Source organism: Diplodia corticola, assembly GCF_001883845.1.
Source record: "Diplodia corticola strain CBS 112549 chromosome Unknown scaffold24, whole genome shotgun sequence".
Classification (NCBI taxonomy): domain Eukaryota; kingdom Fungi; phylum Ascomycota; class Dothideomycetes; order Botryosphaeriales; family Botryosphaeriaceae; genus Diplodia; species Diplodia corticola.
The window spans coordinates 44,684-59,280 of record NW_017971503.1 but is presented as its reverse complement, the minus strand read 5'-3'; the positions used below and the strand labels follow the sequence as shown (position 1 = coordinate 59,280).

At 57.3% G+C, this 14,597-nt stretch overlaps 5 protein-coding genes across 5 annotated transcripts; 1 reads left to right on the top strand and 4 right to left on the bottom strand.

Annotated features, from left to right (window-relative positions):
- Nucleotides 1-172: 172 nt before the first annotated feature.
- On the bottom strand, nt 173-1,168 carry BKCO1_2400019 (dynactin subunit 5 protein; the record flags this gene model as incomplete). Its single annotated transcript, XM_020273113.1, has 2 exons — nt 173-823; nt 1,115-1,168. The coding sequence occupies 2 exons, from the start codon at nt 1,166-1,168 to the stop codon at nt 173-175; spliced, it is 705 nt and encodes a 234-aa protein (XP_020130488.1).
- A 456-nt stretch (nt 1,169-1,624) lies between these two features.
- On the bottom strand, nt 1,625-3,170 carry BKCO1_2400018 (methionine vitamin-b12 independent; the record flags this gene model as incomplete). Its single annotated transcript, XM_020273112.1, has 4 exons — nt 1,625-2,043; nt 2,211-2,363; nt 2,433-2,860; nt 2,959-3,170. 4 exons carry the CDS (start codon nt 3,168-3,170, stop codon nt 1,625-1,627), a joined length of 1,212 nt encoding a protein of 403 aa, XP_020130487.1.
- A 1,689-nt stretch (nt 3,171-4,859) lies between these two features.
- BKCO1_2400017 (cmgc cdk cdk8 protein kinase) lies at nt 4,860-6,120 on the bottom strand (the record flags this gene model as incomplete). Its single annotated transcript, XM_020273111.1, has 2 exons — nt 4,860-5,931; nt 5,981-6,120. The coding sequence occupies 2 exons, from the start codon at nt 6,118-6,120 to the stop codon at nt 4,860-4,862; spliced, it is 1,212 nt and encodes a 403-aa protein (XP_020130484.1).
- An 851-nt stretch (nt 6,121-6,971) lies between these two features.
- On the top strand, nt 6,972-8,560 carry BKCO1_2400016 (mfs glucose transporter; the record flags this gene model as incomplete). Its single annotated transcript, XM_020273110.1, has 3 exons — nt 6,972-7,722; nt 7,775-7,945; nt 8,007-8,560. 3 exons carry the CDS (start codon nt 6,972-6,974, stop codon nt 8,558-8,560), a joined length of 1,476 nt encoding a protein of 491 aa, XP_020130483.1.
- Nucleotides 8,561-11,499: 2,939 nt separating this feature from the next.
- Nucleotides 11,500-14,135, bottom strand: BKCO1_2400015 (uncharacterized protein; the record flags this gene model as incomplete). The annotated part of the gene is made up of 2 exons (XM_020273109.1): nt 11,500-13,551; nt 13,605-14,135. 2 exons carry the CDS (start codon nt 14,133-14,135, stop codon nt 11,500-11,502), a joined length of 2,583 nt encoding a protein of 860 aa, XP_020130486.1.
- Nucleotides 14,136-14,597: the final 462 nt, after the last annotated feature.

The window sequence follows — 14,597 nt, the reverse complement described above, 5'->3', positions numbered from 1 at the left end:
GGAAATCTACTAGTTTTCTATTCATTAGAACACTACTTTCAAAATGACCCTACAATACACACAACCTAATGCATACCATCATGATGATATTTCGGTCTGTCCAGTCGGACTAAGAATCAAATGGTTTTACTGGTTTTCTACGTGAAGCGTTTCGACCGCCTCTCACTTAACTTCACTTCACGCTCCTCACCAACTCCCTCAAATCCCCGCCCTCGACCCACACCTCGCCCTGGCCCATGGGGCCCCCCTCGCCGCCGCCGCCGCCCCCGGCCGCGACGCCCCACCCCTCGCCCAGCTCGCCGACGACGCGCGCGGGCCTCCCGCCGACGATGGAATTCGACGGGATGACCATGTTGGCGGGCACGACGGAGCGCGGCAGGATCTTGACGTTGTCGCGCACGATGCAAAAGGGCTCGAGCACGCAGCCCTCGCCGACGTGCACGTGGCTCGACACGCTCGCCGCCGACACGTGCGACCCCGCGCCGACGAAGACGTTGTCGCCGATCTTCATGGGGTAGTACGACAGCTGCCCGCGCGAGATGCGCGACGGCGGCTTGATGACGCAGTTGGGCCCGATGACGGTGCAGCGGCCGATGGAGATGGCGTTGGCGGAGCTGGAGGGGGCGGCGGCGGATTTCGCGGTCGACGTGGCTTCGGCGCCGCCGGATGCGTCGGTCGTGGAGTGGGTGGCTGTGTGCGAGGATTTGAGGCGGTGGAGGTCGCCGCGGAGGTGGACGTCGGCCATGATGACGGTTTTGCCGCCGAGGGTGATGTTGGCGGTGCCCGAGATGTGGGCTTTGCGCGAGACTTTGTTGCCCGAGTCCTGGGTTGGGCGGGTTAGTTGGGACTGCTGCTGGTAGGTGGGGGGCTATATAGGTGGCTGTTGGGTTGGGAGCAAGTTTCGAGGATTTGGGAAGCTCGCCGCTGCGTTTATGGTAGTGAAAGTAAACACTAGAAGCAGAGATGGACGAAAGTTTGGTAATTCGGGACAATTTTGAGTAAAGATGCATAGCAGACAGAGTAGGGAGGCAAGGAAAAAAAGAAAAGAGTAGCAGCGGCAGCCTCGAATCCGTGTCTAGGTTTGCGGTGCGGTTTGCATAGAGGTTCCACTCACCGTCTCGATGTACTCGCCCTTAGGCGCCTTACGCGCCGCGGCCGGACGCGACATGATGCTGGGTCGAATCGGTCAAGGCAGTGCTATCTGTGCATGGCACGACGGAAGACTTGCTCGTCTCGGGTGACGACAATTTCGGGTGGAGCCAAGGATCAACAGTCGCAGGTGCTGCGTTGTCGTGGCCGGTGAGACGGCGATGCCCCCGGGACTTCTTGGCAGGCGCGCGGTTGTCACCAAGCACGTGACGTCACATGAGTCAGTTGATGCAGCAATCGATTCGATTCCATGGTGTATCAAGTATGTAAACACAGCGCGCCTGTCTTCACCTCATATCGCGGTTGAAGCGGCTCCTTGTTCCCAACGCCTTTCACGCTTTCATCCGATGCAACCCCGTGTGTCAGTGTTGAAGCTGACGATATGCATTGTCCCGCCTCGTCTCCACCCTTCTCTCGTCGTCGATCGTCGTTATTCATCCGCGGCTCAGTCCTCTCTGCCTTCGCCTCTTATTAATCACGGCTGGCCAGGCCACACCTCGTCAGCGATCTGCCTGACCAGCTTCAACTTCTTCGCCATGCCCTCGTGGTCGATCAGGTTGCCGCTCGCGTGGCTGGCGAAGCCGCACTGGGGGCTGACGCCGACGCGGTTCAGCGCCTCCTCCCTGCTCTGGCCGGCGCCCTTGGCCATGACGTCGGCCGCCTCGTAGATGCGGCGCTTCATCTCCTCCTTGTCCTCCATCTCCGGGAACTTGGACGTCACGACGCCGAGGATGACGTTCTTGTTGGTGGGCAGCTCCGCCAGCGGCGCGAAGCCGCCCGCCCGCGGCGTGTCGTACTCGAGGTAGTACGTCTGCATGTGCAGGTCGCGGAAGAGCTTGGTCGCGATCCGGTCGTACGCACCCTCGGCGAAGTGGCGCGAGCCGACGAAGTTGCCTACGTCAAGAAGCAAGGGTCAGCAATGAGGGCTACGCGGCTATGATGCTTGGAAGCGGGGGTTGTGTGGGCAAGTGTGGGGTTGACGGGGGCGCGCGTGCGGAGCTAAGAGCAAGCAAGATGCCAACAGTGACGTGCAGCTGGGCCGTGGGTGGGGCTGGACTTACCTCTGCACAGATGGATGCCAATGTGCATGTCGGATGGCGCCTTGGAAATGCAGTCGTTGTACAGCTTGATGTACACGTCGAGCAGCTCGTCCGCCGAGTACTTGTTCCGCTTATCCTCCTCCCAGCCCTGAAGCATCTTCTCCGAGCAAAAGTCTGGCGGAATCGCAAAGGTATCAGCAGGCCGACTTGTTTACCTCGAACTTCATGCGGACCGCCACTCACAAGCCAAGTTCGGGTCGTCGTACTGCACGTTGCGCAGGCCCGCCTTGTACAGAATGTCCAGCTCGGTCTGGTACGCCTTCGCAATGTCGGCAAAGTACTCCTCGTCGCTGCTGTACACGTCTGCCGGGTAGGCCTGGCCCTCCCTGTAGCGCAAGTGGTACCAGTTGGGGGCCGCGAGCGTGAGCTTGATCTCACCCCACCGCTCCTTGGGCAGGAGCGTCTTGAGGTACTCGACCTGATCGACGTAGGTGCTCTGGCCGGTGTGCCTGATCTTGCCCGTGCAGATGACCGTCTCGCCGGGGACGTGGTTGGTCTCGAGGAAGGCCGCCATGTCGGGCACGTACGTGCGGAACATGTCGAGCGACGGCTGCTGCACCTCCTTCATGCCGTCCAGGCCGGGGAAGAAGGAGCCCCAGAACATGTGCCGGCTACAGTCATGGTTAGCGATCCGCCGTATATCTAGACCTCCACGGCGCCTTCTTGGTGGAATTGGGAGCTGCGAGGTTGCTTTGAGCGGCATGCGTACCGGTACTCGCCATCGCTCAGCGCGCGGTAGCCCCATTCCTGCTGCTTGGCCACGATGTCCTTGATGGCAGCATCTTCCAGGGGCTTCAGATCCGCAGCCTGGGCCTTGCCCTCGTGGGCTTCGGCCCTCTTGTCGAGGAGATCCTTGGGGCGCAGGAGCGAGCCGAGGTGCTCGGCGCGGAAAGGCGGTTCGCGGTGCAACGTCGTGGACATGGCTTTCCTGGCGGAACGGGTAAGCTACTGCAAGCTGTGGTATACGAAGATGCAACAACCTTGGGTACCTCTCTCAGGCAGAAGTCTCGGAGGGGAGAGGATCAGATGAGGGGTAAGCAAAGGTCGTGACAGCAGTTAATAAGAAGCTCAGCAGAGGAGGGGCTGCTTGGACCCTCCCCTCCTCTTAGCTCCTGCGGAGTAAGAACCAGCTCGCCGTCATAATTGGATCCTCCTCCGAACGGCAGTGGACCACATAAGCGGGATGTCCTCGGCAACTGTCGAGTGTTGCATTTGAATGGGGCGTAGCAGTAGTACGTCAGCCGCTCGGATCGGATTCGAGGATTCAGCCTTGGCCGAAAACGGGCAGTGCGCGGTTACCTGCACGTGGCCGCCGTCGTCTTTTCGTTGCGGGCTGCTCCGCGGTGAGGAGTTATGCATGGATGGTGAGGGACGGTCAATCATCCGCATGGGCGAATACCCTGGCTGACAACCCCACATCTGCACGTCTTAGCGGTTGCCGCGGCCTAAATCCGACGACCTGGATCGTGCTATTTCCGTTCCCCACGACCATTTTTTTCTTTGCACTTGCTTGATGACAAGCCGCCGCCTCTCAATGGTCCGTCAGTGCGTCGTTGTGGAGCTCTGCTCGCCGCTTACGTCTCTTCCTCAGCACGAGCTTCGGAATAAACTTTGTGTACCCTCTGTGCTTCCGCTCGGGAATACTACATAGGCGTCAAGGCGCAGGCAGAAGCGCCGCCCGGCCGACTAGACCATTTAGCTTTAGCTCAAAAAAATTGCCACGGCCCGGGATTTTTCAGTTAAAGTCAGCCGCATGTTTCTCTAGACTTGATGAGCCAGCGTTTGTAGCATGTCTGCGCAATCAGAGTTCCTCGTCCATCCTCTAGAAGAGAAATTCAAACACTCTCCATCCAGGTGATCTGACTGAATAGGCGCACAAAGCTATATTCATCTCGAAAACGCCATCAGCAATAATCTTCTAACCTCTGCTGCACAGGCTGTGCTATTCGATAGTCCCCCCTCTCTCTCTCTCTCTCTCTCCCTTAGCACCGATGCAGTACCCATGTCATGTGCGATCTCTCTTAACCGCTAAACCCAAACTTCCATACAGGACCAAAACAAAACAGCGCCACGATAGCGTAAGGAAAGCGCATCAAACAACGTTTCGTGGTACCACTCGTTCCGGGGCAGTCTTAGTTTGATTTCATTTGTCCACAACATTTTCCGCGTCAGATTGACTGGCTTTCGCTTTAGATTTGTCTTCCCCCTTAATAGAATCAGGTGTCGGAGGTGGCGCACTCGCTTCACAGAGCTCCCCGAAGTTATAGGGTGTTAGATCAGTACATCCAGATGAAAGTATGGACGTATCTTCTACCCCAGATGGTGTCGGGATGGAGCCCCGAAAACGACGTTCTGGCATCGGCAACCCGTTCGTAGCGTCCTCAGGAGGTGCTTCTTTGAGTTCAGGCGCAGGAGTAGGCGCGGCATCCCCATATTCCCTGGAAGGATGATCCGGCTCTTCGGCCACGAAGTCGAAATGTTCTTCATATGGGTATTCGGGCGCTCCAGGCGCGCCGGGATCTCCATATTCTCGTGCGGACTGAATCCAAACACAAACATCATAGAAACAAACAAAGCGGCTGGATAGGGAGGTCTGTGTGTTTTCGCAAATCAGACCTCCTTGTGCCTCTTTGCTGGCCTCAGCAGTGAATCGTCAGGTAATCCGCTTCTCTTCGTGCCTGGCAAGCTTCCGGTCCGTATGTCGTTATCGTCCGCTTTAACGGCACGCCGCGGGTAGTCAATGGTCGACCCGGCGAAGCAGTTGTCGCTTGGAGTCTGACCATCGGGCAGGCCGACCTTGAAGTAAGGATGCTTGAGCGCCTTCTCGGCCGTGAGACGTTTCTGTGGGTCGTACTCTAGAAGGCCTTGTAGTAGGGAGAATCCTTCAGGGCCGGGAGAGTTGCCAAGTCCATCCGGATAGTTGTTCGTCCTCATGCAAGTGTCGTACCAATTTCGCAGCCCCATAGGTCGGTTGATGCGTGGGTTCCCGGCCGCAAGTGTGGGAAGCTGAGAGTACTCGGGCATGGCGCGAAGCAGCGGCCAGTCCTCAGCTCTGGGCATGCCTAAGATCTCAACGATCTTCTGCATCTGATTGCGCTGGAAGGGCGGCTGTTTCTTGTTGTCGAGCTTGGCTTCTTCGCCCTTGAAGATTGGCCTTAGGGCAAGGAGCTCGGCGAAAATGCAGCCTACGGCCCACAGGTCCACGGCAGGCGTGTAATGGCGACTGCCTAAGAGAAGTTCGGGTGCACGGTACCAGATGGTGACGACCACCTTGTCTCCGTTGTAAAGAGATCCTAGTGGCTTGTAGAAAAGCCTTGCGAGGCCCAGGTCACCGATTTTGACGGCTCCCTTGCCGGTGACCATGATGTTGGCGGGCTTTAAGTCGCGGTGCATGACCCAGTTCTGGTGGAGATAATGGAGGCCCTTGAGCAGCTGCCATAGAATGGACTGGATGGTCTTGGCAGGGATAGGCTGGCGCGGGTTCTGGGTGTGATGGTGGACTATCTGCAGCAGGTCATGCTCGGCATACTCAAACACAATGAAAATGCACTTGTCCTCGAGGATGATCTCGACGGTGTGCACAACGTTGGGGTGGGACAATTCGGTGCACAGGGCCATCTCGCGGATGGCCGATTGGGAGATGCCCGTGTACTGGACCTCCCCCTCCTTGTCGGGCTTGAACCTGGCGGGAGTCAGCGGGCAGTCTGGCAGACGGCACGGGCAGGGCGCACTTCTTGATGGCGAACAGGCCCGGCTGACCGACGCGGCTCTGGGCCTTGAAGACGCGGCCATAGGTGCCGCTGCTGATGAAGCCGAGGATTTTGTACCGCTCCTGGACGCGTTTCTTGCTCGTGTAGCCGCCGTGGAGCATGGTGGCGGGGCCCTGGGACGAGGCTGCGGCAAGTCAGGACAGATATGCAAAGGGCCGACGACGGCAGTGCAACGGGCGGGTCGTCGGGGCGTGCGGCTTCAACAGGAAGTGGAGATCTGCTGGAGGGAGGGCGCGGTAAGCTGATCGCACCGACCGTTATGCGCTGCCTGCGGGCCGGAGCTGGCGGGCAGGGCTGCAGTGGACGAGGGCTGGGAGCGCGGGTCTGGGGACAGCGGCGCCATGGTGGGCGGCTCGCAGCTTCCAAGACGCCGCAGCCCAGTGGCGGGCCTTCGGGAGTCAGGGCGGTGGCGGCGGGCGGGCGAGCGAGTTCGTTTGCAGCTGCAGCTGGGGATGCGCGGAGCCTCCGCGTCACTCGCCGCGCACTTGGCCCCGGCAGCTGCCAGCCAGCCCAGCCGCGCCTTCCACCCGCAACTGACAGCCGTCAACCGCACCTGCCAGGCCCAGTCCCATCGCCATCCAGCCACCCAGCTGCCCCAACCGCCCGCCCGCCCGCCCACCGTCTCGCTGCTCCACTGCCCTAGCTGCCCAGCCGTGCTTGTCCGACCGCGCCGCCGCCGGTACGTCGCCTCCTTTTGCTTTTCCGCCCTGCTTCCATTCCGCTCTGGCCACGGGCCGTTCCACCCCGAGCGCCCTCCATCCTGCGCCGCACGATAAGCCGGCAGCAGCAACACCGTGTTTCAGATGAACGATTCTCCCGTGGCGGATGCATCCATGACGCCCCGCCCTAGTCCCGCAGACACGTCTCCTTGACTCCAGACTGCCATCTGACCCCATCAGGCCACGCCCGCATCCTTCATCCCTCGGCTTGTGTTGACGGTTCTGCCATCGCCATGGATCCCCGAGCCTGGGCCAAGGACCTGACCGGTTACTTCCTCTTCATCCTCTTCACTGCCACGCTGGGCCCGCTGCTCTTTGGCTTCCATCTGGCCGAGCTTAACGCCCCCGAGGATGTCATCAGATGCAAGAAGCCCGTCGATGCCTCGGCCGCCTCCAAGTTGCCCCAATGCATGCCCATGGACCCCGCACAATGGGGGCTCGTCAGCTCCGTCTTCACCCTTGGCGGCCTTCTCGGTGCCTTGTCCGCCGGCCCTGTATCCTCCAAGTACGGACGCCTCAGATGCATGCACCTCACCACCATCTTCTTTGTGATTGGCCCTGTGTTTGAAGCCCTTTCCCCCCATGCCGGCGTCCTCGCCCTTGGCCGCTTTCTTTCAGGCATAGGTGCCGGCGCTGCTGTTGTGGTAGTGCCCATCTACATCTCAGAGATCGCCCCGCCCGCCGAGCGGGGTTTCTTTGGTGCTTTCACTCAGATCACGTGCAACTGTGGCATTCTTCTGACCCAGCTTCTTGGTTACTTCCTGAGCCATGATTCCATGTGGAGAATCATTCTCGCAGTTGGCGGTATTGTCGGCATCGTTCAGGCCATCGGCTTGGTTCTTGGTGTTGAAAGTCCGAAATGGCTGGCAGACCAAGGCCATCCGTCCGCAGCCAAGAAGAACCTTCGCAAGATTAGGGGATCTGACGCCAACATCTCTGAGGAGATCAGTGGATGGGGCGTCGACAACCTTGATCAGATGAGTGGTATGACAGCCTATCCTCCACACCATCAAGTCGTTGCTGACACGCTACGAAGACGAGGAGGAAACCCTGCTCCATAGTGAGGATCGTGCGTCCATCCGTAGCGGCGCGTCCAAGGACAAGAATTCTAGAGAAAGCCTCAGCATGTTCCAAGTCCTCAGGCACCCGGACACGAAGAAAGCTACGTTTGCAATCATGGTCGTCATGGTTGCACAGCAATTCTCAGGTAGGTGATTCAGTATACTCGCTGTACGCACTTGATGAGCGTAACATTGACGATCCATCAGGCATCAACACTATCATCATGTACGGAGTTTCTCTCCTCTCCACTCTCCTTTCTGCCAATAGCGCCCTTCTCAATCTCTTCGTCTCGGCTGTCAACATTGTCGTCACCACCGGCTGCGCCCCGCTCATTGAGCGCCTTGGCCGCAAGACTTGCCTCATTAGCTCCATTGCCGGTATGGGCACTTCTGCACTACTCCTCGGCATCTCCATCATTCGCGTTGTCCCCATTCTCTCTATTATCGCCGTCGTCGCCTTCGTTTCCTCCTTTGCTCTTGGTCTCGGCCCTGTCCCTTTCATCCTCGCGTCTGAGCTTGTGGGTCCCCAGGCTGTTGGTGCCACCCAAAGCTGGGCACTTGCTGCAAACTGGATCGCGACGTTCGTTGTGGCGCAGTTCTTCCCTATCCTCAATGCCAAGATGGGCGGATATGTGTTCTTCATTTTCACGGTGCTTGCGGTTGGGTTTGGAGCGTTTGTTGCTCTAGTGGTGCCCGAGACGAAGGGGAAGAAGGATGCGGATGAAGTGTGGGGAAGGCATCCGGCTAGGCGAGAGGACTGAACAGTGAAAAATCGTAAGTGACGGGAGTGTTGTGTTTGGGATATCGTTCGGGTATACAAGTGCCATTGCTCTTGTCACTTCCACCATCCTAGCTTAAGCACCCTCTCAACAACGGGTCCTGACATTGTATTTGTCGAAGTTCCATATGCATGCACACAAAACATATGGATGTTTCACCCCAGGTCCTAGCTCACATCCCACAACGATCATAAGCAAATGGAGAGAGCTCCGTTGTCCGTATCCGTAATTGCTGCTCGCCGATGGCGAGAGGGCTCGCTGGGTTACAAAATATTTGATGCTTATGTGCCCCGCGCAGGCCGCTACACCTTTCATACGTAGGCATACAAATCAGAAGTCTGGACGTAGGTGCGAGTTTTAGATCCGTACAAGCACGTATAGACGTAGGATTCCAGTACCCACATGGGGAAGCCGAAGGTATAAGGTCTCTGTGAGACTGCAGAAGCTCAACCCCATCCAGGAGAATCTACGTCAAGAGAGTTGCCCTCCGCAACAGGGCTCAAGCTTTCATCGTGGAAATTTCCTTTATTCATCGTTCCGTCAGCTTGCAGAGGTGCACGAGGTTCAAGGCTGTTGGCCATATGTAAAGAACATTGTTGATATTGAATGCCGAGCCCTGCTTTCTAGAAACACGTCAGTTTCATGGTGCAAAGACGCGTGTATATTAGTCTCTGCAGCTGTGATGCCCCTTAGAAGGACAATTCATTAAGGTTTCAATATCCACAATCCCTCACTGAATAGCGGATTCGGAAAGACGTGCCGAAGCAAAGCCACACAAGTCCCCAGAAGAAAGAGTTGACAGAGCTGCGGGTCGCTCAAGGAGCAATGCCGAAGTCCTCACTGCACCGGCAGCAACTACTATGATCGTCCGGAATACCATACCGGAGGATTGAACTCCTTTTGGAGCGTATATCCAGAGAGTCAACAAACGGGAGGATTGTTTCATCTAAGGGCTTTGGTGTCAAGGTAAGCCTCATTCTTTCGGAAATACCTGTCCGAATCCGGTCGTGGGTTGGGTTCCGGTGCTCCGCTTCCGAGAAGAGGTATATCAAGCGGTTTTTATAGACGAAAGCATACCATCCCAACGTTAGCTGTGCGTGAAAAAGAATAATTTCCTCTCCAATCAATCGAAATCGGCCTGTCATGATACAGCTTGAGTAAAATAATCACAACCACGTTTCAAGACTTCTGCCCGAAATAATACCTGAGCGATGGCTAAAAGCAGAAGGAATCTGACTAGGAGAGTGGTGTGAAGGTCGCGCATGATCTTATTTTCGTCTCAATACCGTGGTAGACCTGTTGTCGCGGCAAGATGCGTTGTTGACGAAAGCCAGGCTTGCACGGACGCCATGTATTAGTCGTACACTGAATGGAGCAGCGCTTGGCCTACAGTAACTCGAGCAGGGTGATGTTAGTGATCCGTTGCTAGTCTTTCATATCAAGGACGGACTGTACGATGCAGCATGCTGATGGGCTAGACTAAGTTCCCGCACCTTGCGGCATCCTTTGGGACTCCAATGTTCTAAAAACACACAAAACTCCTTATGCGAAGCTGTCATAAATCTGAAAAGACATTTCGGGCAAGTTGATATACCTTGGTATCTGTAAGGAGCAGTTCCCAATGCTTGAAGCGAGTAGACCATGGCGATTCATTCAATCTTCCGATATCGGAAGGCATGTACAGAAATATGCTACGATCACCGTACCGATGTCAGAATGGGCGTAGTCATGAGTACGTGTATGCAGTAGTCTCTTGAGAACCCATGCCTTATCCGATAGCTGCATGTACAAATGGGGTACGTTGAAAGTGAAACAATAGCGCTTAATGAAGCGCCTGATGCGAAGTGGTGATGGTATGAAAAAGGACCATTCCTGCGTGGTGATCAAACAGCCTTTAACATTTTGCCGACAGATTTCCCGGCGATACTGAGCTGCAATAGGCTCTATGCAGAGAGGTGTAGCAGGGCAGAAAGGCGGCTCCTCCTGCACTAGTTCGCGAATCACACGGAAAGGGCTCTTGATATTGCTTCCGATACATGCTCACGGAGCGACGCCAAGGGACGCCTGGATCCAGCGGAACGGCGCAAGGCTGGGAACACAGAGTCAGTCAAGACCAATAGCAACGCCGATAGTGTTGCGCTGGCAGGATTGCGGTTCCTCCCGCGCGGAACCCCGCAAGCACATACACGTAAGACGATATATGCCCTAGCTCTCCAGCCGCAGATCGCAACGTCACTAGGGCGTTGGAGACGTCTCAGTTTATTTTTGACGGCTACATTTACCGAATATGCCGAGCGGCTGATACGATCACGCAACGAGCCAAGTTTTTCCTCGCACATGCAAAACCCGAAAATGAAGGCTCTGTTAGTCGTGGGCCATCAAACTGGATATTGCACGCGAGAACAGATGTTCATCTCAAGAATCCTTTGACCATTTCCCTCTATATACCAGAGAAACCCTCAGCAACCTCTAAATAAGACTAAGATGTAGACAATAGAGACAAGAAGATCGGAAGTTCGCTGAAAATGCATGATAGCAAAGAAACGCTAGGGTATCTTACTCTCACACGCTTGCTCAGAGAACAAGGGGCCAAGACTTGCTGGCGGCGTGTGCGCAACTCACGCGACGAAGGCGGAGCAAACAATCAATCAAAAGGAGAACAAAAGAAAGGGACTCAAGGTACTCCTTAGTCCATAGTGAAGTCATTAGCCAGTAGGTTTGGGTAGAAGAGAAAGGGAGAAGTGAAGTAGGAAACTCGTATATCCCAGCCGAAGCTGTGATGCAACGCCCTGAACGCCTTTTTGTTGTTGTTGATGTTGTTGTTAGTGTGGCCATATTCCATATCCCATGAGTCTATCTATGTTTTTCTTCTCTTTTTTTTTCTTTCTTTTGTTTTCATTGCTTTACCCGTCTTCCTGGCTTCAGATCATCTTCCCAAGGCTGATCTTCCGCACAGGAAGCGGACCTCCAACGGCGACGCCGACGCCCGTGAAGACCTCCTCGCCATCCCGCGGCGCCGGGCTCTCGGGTTCCTCGAGCGGCGTCTGGTACTCCTCCATTCCGGCTTTGGCGTCGTCCGAGGTGATCTCCGTCTCGTCGTCCGGCGGATACCCGTACTCGTACACACTGCTGCTGCGGTCGGCGACGACGGGTCCTCCATAGCGCAAGAAACTTTGACGCTGAGAGCCGGGACTGTTGTTGCCGGCGCCGCTGTGGCGCTTGCTGGCACGACCGTTGTCGGGAAGATCGAGCTCGTCGGACTCGAAGCTAAACCGGCTCGTGCGCTGCTTGGAAGCCTCTTCTTCGTAGTTGAGCTGCGAAATACGAGGGTGTATCGCGGCAAGCTGCTCGGTTGACGAGGTGGTTGTTGTGCCAAGAAGGATGCTGACGTCCGGTGAAGGTGTTGGGTAGGCGTTTTGAGTGCCGGGGTAGGCAGCATAGTTGTAAATGTTGGACGTCACGTGTGTTTTCCCCAGAGTTGAGCAGTAGTTGTTGGCGTAAGAATCACCTCCGGTGTTTTGTTGCGTGCTGTTGTTGTTGTATCCATCCGGGTGGCTCCTTGGATACTGCCGCTCAACACGTAGACGCAAGTCACCCATCTCACGGCGCAAATCATCAACCTGCGATTCGAGATCTTTGCGCGCGGCGCGTTCATGGTATAGAAGGGAGTAAAGAGCCGTCATCTGGTCCGGGGCATACGAGTGCTGCTCGGTGTAGGAATGCGACGATGGCGGAGGAAGGCCTGCGGTAGCAACCATTGTCGGCGCGCTGCTCATGGTGGTCATACTCGGAGAGCTCATGAGGTTGGGAAGAGACGTCTTGGGGGATGGCAAGCGATGCTGAGGGAGGCTCTGAGAGTATTGGGCTGGTGAGTAGAACATCTGGCCAGACAGGACCGATGAGCTAGCTTGTGGCTGAGTAAATTGCGAATCATGAGGAGAGGAAGTCAACGAGACTGGAGATGGCACTTGCTGCTGGGAGTCGGCGAAAGGGATGGACGGGCGTTTGGGATATCGCGGCGAGTCCTCCGACGATGTGCTCAGGTTCCTAGCGTGACCTCGCCCGAGCGGCGCCTTCTCCAGGATAATCGTCTGTCGGTTCTGGCGACCATGCAGGCGTCGCAGCGATTCATCAAAATACCGCATGTTGCTCTCCAGGCGCTCCATGCGCTCGTCCAGCGGGACAAGCGGCGGCTCAGCCGAGGTCTCAAACTGTTGCCCGAGAGCTGAGGGGGTGTTGAGTGCAGGAGAACCATGGCCGGTGCGCCAGGGACCAAAATCAAAGGCGTGAACCTCATGCCCACCCGGAGAGGGACTGGCAGGTGGGCTGGCACGCATCACAGTGTCGCTGCTGCTGGCGCGCGACACGCCCTCGGCTGGAGTCTCAAACACCTCATCTTGATCATGCATGATGACATCCTCTTCCTCCTCGGTAGTGGGCACGTGAGATGTCTGCGGTCGGCTGCCCGGGGTTCTGATTTGGCGTAGGCTGTTCACAATACTATTGCGATTGGACGGGTCGCGTTCATGCAGTCTCCTCAGATCCTCTAACGCGCCAGCGCTTCGTGACCTGCGATTGGACCTTCGCCTTGGCCCTTGCGAGCTGAAGCTTTGGCGGTGTTCGGGGCCGGAAACAGCAATGCCGATCTCGTCCTTAATACTGCGCTGATCCTCATGCCTGCTGGCAGACTCGCTCCAGATGGCAGAAAGCGTGGACGCATCGGTCGAGTTGAACACCATGCTGGGCAGCGTGGCTCTTCGTCGGTGGATCGGACGCGCCTGGTCGAATGCGATGTAGTCCAGGTCGCTGCTCTCTTCCTGAGGAGCATTGACGTTCATGGGGAAGGGAAGTTGGATCGGCGTCCCGCGGCCGAGATTGTCAGTAAATGAAGGTAACTCGTCTGAACTCGAGGTTTCCACGCGGGGCTCGGTGGTGAAGGTCCGCGGAGGCGACACCCGCCTGGCCTGCGGCTCCTGAAGACGGTCAGCATTACTTGGGGGGGCAACGGCACGAGACATGTATTTACGCTGTGGTGGTAGGCATGTCTCGGCGGAGAAGCGGTGCGGCTCCTCTCGCTGTCGCGCTCCAGACGCCTTTTGCTGCCGAAGATGCGCTTGAAAGCAGCGCTCAAGGAGCCGCGCTTCTGACGCTTGCTCGGGCGGCCGATGGTGGTGGGGGTCGCGGTCGAGGCGCCGCTGACGGATATGCTGGACTGCATAATCGTCTCTTGGATCTCGGTCGAGGTGCGCTTGTGGGTGGGAAAGACGGCGGAGACGCCGACGCGGTGGCCAATGTCCAGGCTGGCCTTGCGCAGCAGGCGGCGGCGAGTGGACGAGTGGGTGCTGCGCAGGTCCAAGGTGTGCGAGTCGGTGAAGCGCTTGGGCGACAGCAGCTTGTCGTCCTTGTCGTCCCTGTCGTCGTTGTCGGCGTCGTCGACGGGCTCGACGGGCGGCAGGTCAGCAGGCGGAGGGCCGGTGATCCTCAGGGTGCCGCGGCGGATGGCTTCGTGCTTCCAGGTGGACGGCGCCTGGTCCTGCTGGGGCGAGGTGGGAAGCATGGCGGGCGGGGGCAGGCCTCAAAAGCAGCTGGCGGGTGGCGGCAGGGCGCAATCTCGTCATGCAGATGTTGGGTGCAGCTGGGGCATGCTCGCGGTGACACTCGAATATGAAGGGCGAAGGGTCGCAGAGGAGAATCGAATAATCAAACGGCAAACGAGCGGCGGGCCAGCACACTGACACGAGGGCACAGAGGGCGCGCGCCGGTGCCTGGATGGCGCAAGAGTCTTATGTAGCATGATTGCTGGCGGAGCAGGGGCAGGGCCTGGCACGGTGCGTACGCCAGCCGGGCCGCTCCACGCGTGGAGATGGGAGGCTCCGAGCCAGTGCCATGGAGCCCGCGGCGTCGATTCAGGCAAGAGGGGCAGCACCGTTTCAGGGCGGGAGAGTGGCCGGATTGTGCATAGCAGTATGCAGAACATCCACTGTGCCGGCGCGCGGGCGCTGTTTCTGGACGTCTGGCA